This window comes from Solanum verrucosum, unplaced genomic scaffold (assembly GCF_900185275.1).
Source record: "Solanum verrucosum unplaced genomic scaffold, falcon-dt-bn FXZP01000306.1, whole genome shotgun sequence".
NCBI lineage: Eukaryota > Viridiplantae > Streptophyta > Magnoliopsida > Solanales > Solanaceae > Solanum > Solanum verrucosum.
Window position 1 is genome coordinate 2,933,500 of NW_026020398.1, and position 10,132 is coordinate 2,943,631.

Genomic DNA, 10,132 nt, shown 5'->3' on the forward strand with positions numbered 1-10,132 from the left:
GAAATTAAGTATCATAAAATGAAATAGAGCAAGTACATGATATTATTTTAAAATTAACATAAATAGTTGCACACAAAATGTCACATGAAAATCGATATGGAAATTATTGTTATAGCTAAGCGTTTTAGAGGGGTTTAATTGAATTTTCTTTATTGCAAGTTATCGTTAAATCAAGTAAAAAATAATAAAAGCATGTAATATTTGAGTAGCGGAAGAGTTAGTGTGTGATTGTGTACTAGTAAAAGTGGCTAAAAGATTGCGTTAGATTGTAAATCTTAAATATACCGTTCTTGTATTTTTCTAAATTTTCTTATTATAATTACTGATTTTGTTAGTGATATTATTAATACGATACGAACTAATGATAGAAATCCCTATGGACCTAAGTAACAAACATTCGACAAACTAGGGATTAGGATAGGATTACTGATTTACCAAATCTTTGATTTATTTCAACTTTTATTAGCTTATAAAGACACTAATAGGCGAAGTTGGAATTTAAAATTTATAAATTTAGAATTTAAACCTCCTTTAAAAATTAACTATTTATTTATATTGAATAAATTTCTTAACAGAAATACAAAACTTTGATTAAATTTACTAAATTCGATTGAATCGCGATACTGACGAAAGTTTCCACATGTAAAGTGTAAAAAAGGTCCGACAAAATAGAGTGGCTAATAGGTTCTCTAATTGAATCATGAAAAAGACCCCTAATGACACTTTTATAATTTATTTAATTAACTAAGCTTTGTTTCATAATCATGTATTCTTCTTCTTCCATCTGGTCTTATACTGATGTCCACTAATATACACAGAATATATAAGTACTACGACACCAAAGACAATGACCACTCAACGGCTATATAATACACCATTTCTTGTCTTTTCCTCCTTGCTTTATTAGCATAAAATAACATTGATAATAAATTTTTAAAAAATAAAATGAATTTTTATATCAGGATTAGTTATCTGGAATTAGCTATCGTGGAATAACTTATCCCACCATGTATCCAAACTTACCCCATTCTTATGGTATAAATGGTGGGATAAGTTATCCCAATTATGACAACCAAACAAGACACATAAATTTTATCTCATTACTATTTTCTTATCCCATGACTATTTATTTTTATCCCTTACACCAAACAACCGCTTAAATTGGGTTGTTTTTGTTGTGACAGGGTAGAACCATAATGAACTAAAAATGGTATTGAGAGCGAGAGTGTATCAAGAATCACTCGATATAGAGAGACTATTTTCGAATACTAAACGTAAAATAAAAATTTTATAAGTTCGATGCCATTACACACAAAATAGATAGAATAAAATACTCCTTATTGGAATAATTAATTATTGTATTTTGTCTATTAAATATTGGAAATAGTCAATGATTATAGTAGAAGAGTGGTAGCTAGAACTACTAATACCAATTATGCCAACGGCTAAGTACGGGTAAGAAAGGGACATATCAATTGTCTAATACTGAAATCCAACAGCAGATTCAATGCCTGACTTACATTGCTAATAATGGTAATTTACTATCTTATTCTTCTTTATTTTTTACCCATATCACTATTAATTTATTTAGTTATATGCATTTTTAAATTATAAATTAAATATCATATTAATTTTATATATAAATATTATATAATTTTGACTTACCTACCCCATAGAAAAAAAATACTTACGAATTTTCTTGAAAAATAACTTACAAAAAATATATTTTTCATCAAAATATTTTCTTTCCTATGGAACACACGCCCTATGTCCAATTACATTTTATAATATTGTTATTGGATCACTCCAAGTCCACTTACATTTTATAATATTGTAAGTGGATCAGATAAAAAATAACACTTCTGGACTCTGGTAAGTAACGTCTTTTTTTTACTTATCTTACGTGAAAAATAAGTTATGGTACTAATGCCATTCAACAACAATTAATGACAGTATTTATACAATTTACGTTTACCTCGAATAGGTAACCCTAGAACTTACCAGAATTTTTAAAGGTAGAGTAGGGTAGGGCGGGTTCAATGGCGTACGTATGAGTTTTTTTTAGAGGGATATCACCCTTTAAAATGAAAAATAATAAATAAAATAACATGACACTATATATATTTAAATTATACATATATAAAACAATTCACATTCACTACTCTACCTTTTCTTAAAAAAATATAATAATATAAAAAAGAATTATATTAAGTACCAAATGATCACTAAGCAACTTATTATTCATTAAGTTTCATAAATTATTCCTACTTAATTTTATTGGCGAGAAAGAAAAAATATATAAAAAATAAGCAATTGACGCTTTCTAGATTCGAATTGGCGACCTTGATTATGAAAAAGGCACGCTTAACCAGTTAAGTTGAGTGCCTTTTGTTGTCAAGTAGTGTCACCTTAAAACATATATCCTCTGTATATTATTTTGCTTTTATCAAAGCAGTGTCACGTAACATCCCTAGGGTATACCTAGATCGGCCCCCGGGCTGGATGAGTTTTCTTCCCTACTCTCACACATCCATATTGTCATTTCCCTCTACTACTCTCGTAGTCGTTTGATCAAAGGACTGGAGAGCCTGATTTTGAATTTTGACTTTCAATTTGTGTTTGTTTATGAAATTTACACAAAATTCTTACTTTTTCTTCAAATCATGATTTTAAATCTAAAAAAGAATAGGGTTGAAATTATAAACCTGACCCATAATTTATATTTTTTGTTATCTCCTGTATTCAAGTTAGTAAAAAATACAGAAACAGAAAAAAGATGAAATAGACAAAATGTAAGTAATCCGAGTCCACAGAAATCACTGTGTTTCCTTAAGAAATTTAATCCCCTCATTGTACCTGATGTTGTAGATTAATTCCTCCCAAGATAAAACAGATTAACCTGTTAGAGAAGTAGCGGTACCTCAAACTTCAATAATTTCAGCGAACGCAAGAACAACAACAAGAGCACACACAGACTCAGTCGATGGACAATTTTGTTTATGTAAGAAAATGTATGCAAAGAGGAAAAAATTTCAGTGTTTGAAAAACGGAAAAAAGACCTCTTATTTATAGCCATTTACAGTAAGGAAAGCGTCTGTTCAAACCATTTTTTTTTCAGAACTTTGTGTCTTTTGGGAAAAGTATCGACTTTTCGGAAGGAATAGGTCCCTTCAGAACATTTTTACCGTTACACATGAATTTTAAATAAATTCTGTTGCGCCAAATTAATTCTGTTATTTAACTAACATTCTAAATTAATTTACAAGAGAAGGAAATGAATTAACAAGATTGATTAAATAAATTTTGTCCAAAAATGTTATCAATCAATCACTTGCCAAATCCGAGGCCAAGCGAGCGACGACGACGGCGCGAGGGGCACCTTCTTCTTATCCCTTTAAGAACTAAAGGAAGTATTTCCTAATATAAGGACATCAATTTCCTTTCTTCTACCAATATAGTAAAAAATGACTTTTCATTTGCACTTTGCAATGACTTTTCATTTTCCCTCCAAAATTGGTTCCCCCACTTCCCCCACTTTCCATTTTCGATCTCTTCTTATTTCTCATTCACACCTTGCTAAACCCAACATTTTTTACAAAGAAAAAGACCCATGATTTTTATTTTTGCTATGAAGACTCATGGTTGATGCGAATAGATTGTTTGCACCATCTGTGAATAATTTATCAAAGAGCAACTAGTTATTGCTATTGTTGATTTACTGAACTAATGAATCTTTGTAAAATTGTAGTAACATGTAATCATAAATATTTATTTATAAAAGAGATCAATGAAGAGTTAAAAAAGGTTTTGATAGTTTTCATAAATTACTGAGGGAGGGTATACATTTGAAAGAAAAATACAACTCAAAAAATCTAAATTTTAACAAAATTTTAATTATAAATCAATCTGATTACAAGAATTATTAGTTTACCTCATGATCTGAAATCATGTCCAAACGAGTACTTATATAGAAAAGATCCTTTTAATTTCTATAATTTTTCATTCATTGAATATACTTACGACTTATCTACCAATTACTAAATTCATCATCATAAGATCATGAAATAGAGCCACTGTTAGAGAAAAAAATCAAATAAGAAATAGTGTTGGACTTGTTCCCTCAACGATCACTCGATTGCATCTTCATGCTGATGAGTGATGATATCACTTTGTGAGAAAAAAACAACTAATTTTCTTTTGGGCTAATTTCCTAATTTTGTTGTAAATTTTATAGTGGAGAGTTTAATAATGTTCTATTATAAATGTACTTTGTATTGTTATTTCATTTAAGTATTCCTATAGCTTCTTCAAAAAGCTTGCAATTAAGTCGATAACTTGCAAGTAATATGTGCAGACGGTTTACAAGTAACTTTCTGTGAAAAATCTTTTGAATAACTTTCTTAGGCTCGCAATCAAGTCAACATCTAAAAATCTTGTAGCAAATTTTGAAAAAGTCTTGTAACAACCATTTTCCTTTTATAATAGAAAGTTAAGTCAATTTATTTGTACATTAATTTCAAAATGGATTGAGATTGCATTAGGGATCAACTCTCAACCGTTTATATTTATCTGGTGATGAATAAATTGAAACGATATATTTAGGAGGACATATTTTTGTGTATGTTATTCGAAAATGACATACCATTAATTGAAGATACACGTAATAAAGTTAATGATTCACTAGAGATATGGAAAAAAGTTTTAGATTGAGCAGGTCTAAATAGAGTGCACAAAATGAAAGTTCAAAATCGCATCATAGGAGATGAATGAGAAAGTGAGGATCGATAAACAAGTTATCCTTGAGAGTGGAATGTCTCAAATACCTTAGGTCTATAATCTAAAAAAATGATAAGATCGACGATGATATCACATATTATATTGGCACATATGGATAAAATGGAGGCTCTCGATTTTAGTCTCACGAATAACACGTTGAATTGTCATTCATTTCGTCTTTTAAAAAAGGCCTAAATATCTTAATTTACATTTTGGAAATGTATTTAAATAAATGTTTAATTTACATTTCCGAAGAATCTTACACATTCGACGTAGGTCGATTAGTTTCACAAGATAACCAACCATCTCTTTCAAATTATAACAATTACTCTAAATTACCTACTCATTTTATAGTGATTGATTGTTTAAGTAACATGATTAGATATAATCACTTCATTTTATTGAATTCTTAGATAAATACAACATCTAATCACTTAAAACCAAATTCTTTTGTTTCTCAAGTATATGTTGTAGCCCAAAGAGTTTGGGAAAAGGCTTGAAAAAACCTAAATTTCTCCCTTTTCACTCTCTCTCTCTACTACAACTGTGTGACCTTCTCTCCCAGAGATATAGAGAGAGAGAAAGGGAAAGAGAAAGAGAAAGAGAAAAGAGTACTGCAACGCACGTCGCCATGGATTCTTCACTCTCTACTGTTCCACCAATCCAAGGTCGCTTCGTTTTCACGGCATACCATTAGAGAAAACAAGCAAAGAACCCCAAAAGGGAAAAGCCCATCTTCATTGATTGGATTATTTTTCTTTAGCTGTGGCGGACTTTAGAAGAACCCTAGCATTCCTCTTTTCTTCAATTTCTTGGCGGAGGGTCAGTCGTTATAATCTCATATCAAAGAAGAAGAAGAGAAAAAAGGGATTTTACACTGTAAAAATGTTCTGGGTCACTAAGTTTTCAGGCTTTTTCGCTGCGGCAATGGTAATGATTGTTCTTTCACCATCCTTACAATCATTTCCACCTGCTGAAGCTATTAGATCGTCTCACCTTGAATCCTATCTCCGATTTCCCAGTCAAATTACCCCCGCTGTTCCCCTTAATCGTTTCTCATTTCGTAAAGCCCCTGTATTCCGAAATGCCGGTGAATGCACCTCTAATGACAGAAGAATATTGGGGAAAACTGGGGTTTGCGATCCTTCGCTTGTTCATGTTGCGATTACTCTTGATGTTGAGTATCTTCGAGGTTCAATAGCCGCTGTGCATTCAATTTTACACCATTCGAGATGTCCTGAGAGTGTATTCTTCCATTTTCTGGTATCCGAAACCAATCTCGAAACCCTAGTTCGATCCACCTTCCCTCAGTTGAAATTCAAGGTATATTACTTTGATCCTGAACGAGTTCGAAATATTATCTCCACTTCCGTTAGGCAAGCGCTTGAACAGCCCTTGAACTACGCTAGAAATTACTTGGCTGATCTTCTGGAGCCCTGTGTTAGTAGAGTTATCTACTTGGATTCGGATCTTGTCGTTGTTGACGACATCTCTAAGCTATGGAGTACAAGTTTGGGTTCAAAAACTATTGGAGCTCCGGAGTATTGTCATGCCAATTTCACGAAATACTTCACGACGTCGTTCTGGTCGGAACCCAGATTTTCCGGCACGTTTTCCAGCCGGAAACCTTGTTACTTCAACACAGGGGTTATGGTTATAGATCTGAAGAAATGGAGACGGGTCGGGTACACTAAGCGGATAGAGAAATGGATGGATATCCAGAAGACTAATCGGATCTATGAACTGGGTTCATTACCGCCGTACCTCTTGGTCTTCGCCGGACACGTGGCACCAATTGAGCACAGATGGAACCAGCACGGTTTAGGCGGTGATAATGTGAAGGGAAGTTGCCGTGATTTACATCCCGGTCCGGTAAGCCTCCTCCACTGGAGCGGCTCCGGCAAGCCGTGGCTTCGGCTCGACTCAAAAGAGCCGTGTCCTCTCGACTCTCTTTGGGCACCTTACGATTTGTACGGATTCTCGTCGTGAATTTCTCATTTCTCGCCGGTAAATTCCTCCCAGTAACTTCTTTTTTTCTGTTCATTTTATTATTGGGGATTTTTAACTTCTCTAATTTTTTTTTCTTCTCAATTTATTTCGTTCAAATTTTGTTTCTTCTTTTTTTATTTTAACATATGAACATTAATGCATCACCAGAGACATTTGTATTCTATTCTATTATTCGTGCAGCTTGAAATAAAAAAGGAATTACAGATAATTATTGGTTGTAATCAAGCTCATTTTATTTCACTTATTCATATCTATGTTGCTCGAAATCATTGAATATACTCGATACGAGTGCGATAACATTTTTTCAGCAGCAAGCAAGAGTAGGGTATATATCTGATGTGAAGTCAGCGAGATAAATTGTAACCGACACTAAATGAGTGGCCTATAAATAAATTAAATGAGAGGAATACTATATATAATTTATGTATACATTATAGTTTTTTCTTTTTATCTTCTAATTAATGTAGTTATTGATAATGCTAGTGTATAGTAGCTCTGATCTAGAAAATGCTTTCTTTTGAAGTATGCTAATAAATAATTGTACTTATGAACCCTTTGAAAAGTGTGAGATTAAATGAATGTTAGGTTGTAGATTGTAGCTCTCACATTAATAAATTGTATTTGGGGCTTGGTGTTTTACTGCTTTTAAACTCTTTCATTTTTAAGTGTTGTCAATGAATTGTTGTTCTATTTTATTTGGGACTATCTATTACTACTCTAATTTGAACATGGACATGTGCTTACTTAAGATGATGCATGTAATAGGGATCAATTATTCTTGTTTTTTTATTAGCAAAAGATCAACATAACATGACTTTTTGTATTAGGAGAAATGGGGTTTTGAAGCAATGTATGAAGGGAAAAAGGGAAGCAAGCAATAGCACCCAAACGTGTGATCTAGATAAGATTAGATATTCAATGAATCAGGGATTGAACAAGATGATAACTATGAGAGCATCATAATTCAATCCTAACCAAGACAAAATATAGTGATTTCCTTGCATTTGTTTAAGCTTTGATAGGTTGAGTAACTTTTTATGAGTCTTGGCTTTGGTAGACAGAGTTACTTGATACTTGTTGCTGGTGAAAGGTGACATGTATCTCGTGAAATTAATTGAGGTGCGCAAAAACTTGTCTAGACACCACGATCATTAAAAAAAAACATATACTTAGGGTGTGTTTGGTTCAAAGGAAAATATTTCTTACTTCTCTTAATTTAGGTGAACACTATGAGATATATGGAGGTGATGGTGAGGTGTGTGTTGTAGTGCATAGAAGAGTTTGAAAGTCAATTATTTTTCTTATTTTCAATATAGACATACAAATTGAGGAAAAATTGATAAGAAGGGGTTGCTCACAACACTACCCCTCCTACCTTGAGTTATGAATTCGTAAGTCATCAAAAGAGCAAAAAGAATGAAGCTCGTATAGCCTTCATAGAATAAATAATACAATTGTTATAAAAAAAAATAGAAACCATGGGTGGGTAAGGGGAGGGGTTCAACTTTTTGGATTAATGTAAAGATAGTGGAAATGCCATTGTGGCACATGGGGGGTTGCTAGCGACGGGCAAAATAATTAGTGTTGCTGGCCAGCGAGTTATGCGGGCCACTTTGTGGAATTGATTCTTGAGAAGAAAGAAAGAATATCTATCCATAGCATACAACATGAGAAGAATAAACTAAAAATGTGCAAATATTAAATAATAGAAAATGATAGTATTGTTTCATTGACAGGTTGTCAAAATAGGGTGAGGACTATGAAAACAGTAGTAAAGTACTGTCAAAAATGGTTGTCATTCACATATAAATCCAAAGGCATTGCCAGATTTTTGCAGTCGTAAGGGCAAGAGAATCCAAGAAAGCCGTGATGTTTACTTGTTTGGTGCCAACTGCACGGATTTCTTTTCAAATAAACCCCTTTTATTTCCTCCTCTAATTACTTTCACAGCCAAAAAAAATTCATCTATACCAAGTTTGATTTATTTATGTCATTTTCATTTGAAAAAAAACTTGTCCATAATAGTATTTATTAACTGAAATGATATAGATAAGTCAATCATTTTTTAATGGATTGCTCTTTTTGAAGGTTCGAGGGCATATTAGGGCATGTAATAAATGACGTGATTAAATTCATAATTGACTACATGTAAAAAATGATTTTGTAAAATTGAAATTGTTTTTGGTTAACAAATAATGGCATGGAGGAGCGTTTTCTCAAATGGAAATGATATAGATCATCTAAACTTTTGATGGATGGGATAAATGAGTTTTTTGTCAAACATGTTTGAGTCTTTCCCTTTAATATATTAACTATAGTTGGATTAACTTGCACACACTTTAATTAATTTTATGGAATAACTTTTTACCCTATACACATGTATCAAGTAATGCTGTCTATCAAAATTTGGATAAATGGGAAGAAATTGCTTAGTATTTTTTTACTAGATTGAATTTTTTTATAATTTTCAACTCACTTCATTGGTCATTAGGCACACCTTTATTAACTAATGAGCAAAACTTTAAACAATAACGTTCGAAATCCTAAAATAAAGGCGAAATACATCTATCACTTCTTAAATTTGTTTCTAAATCCATTTATAAGCTTGATTATAATTTGTTTTAATTAATCATCTAAATATATGATAAAGTGTTGCGGTTAAGCACTCACTTTCAACTCAAAATTTTTTAAATAAGCTTTTATGGATCTTTATCTATACTTATTACGTAAATAAGTTAATCACATGACACATCTCACTTTATTATTTTTTTAGTTATATATACATGATTATCAATTGAAAAATTTGTAAGTTTTATGAATTATTGAAACATGATTGGAATTTCTTAAAATTTGGATTTTAGTTTTACACGGATGTATGAGCTGTTGACTATATGTTTCTGATAACTATTAAGCAATGGTTATAACAATATTTAGCATATCTGATATGATACAACAAATGGTTTATTTGTCAAATATATTTGAGATATAAAAGAAACAAGGGGATGAGCTGTGACATTGATGTGGCATCTAACATTGTTGCGTGTGAAGTGTCCAATGTATGGGACCCATCCCTTTTTCCCTGGCATCACACGTGGCCAGCTTTGTTGGCACTAAATATCATCGTTAATAATTGTTGTGGATTGAGGAGTCGAATCGTTACTAGTTGTTTTAGTATATGTTTTCAATAATGAGCATTCAAATAAAGGGTGTTTCGGGGCGCTAGATTCATGTTTAATTTTTTTTATTATTATTAGCACACGCGAATTTAAGATTGTTTTTATTTTATGAAATATAAGTATAAAATTCTTCTGACTTGCTGTGGCTTCTTTGCTGCTCTATTATTGGT

At 31.9% G+C, this 10,132-nt stretch overlaps 1 protein-coding gene across 1 annotated transcript; it reads left to right on the forward strand.

The window, feature by feature from the left end:
* Nucleotides 1–5,268: 5,268 nt before the first annotated feature.
* Nucleotides 5,269–6,947, forward strand: LOC125839568 (probable galacturonosyltransferase-like 7). The gene has a single exon (XM_049518556.1). It carries the CDS (start codon nt 5,662–5,664, stop codon nt 6,763–6,765), a length of 1,104 nt encoding a protein of 367 aa, XP_049374513.1. The 5' UTR covers nt 5,269–5,661; the 3' UTR covers nt 6,766–6,947.
* Nucleotides 6,948–10,132: the final 3,185 nt, after the last annotated feature.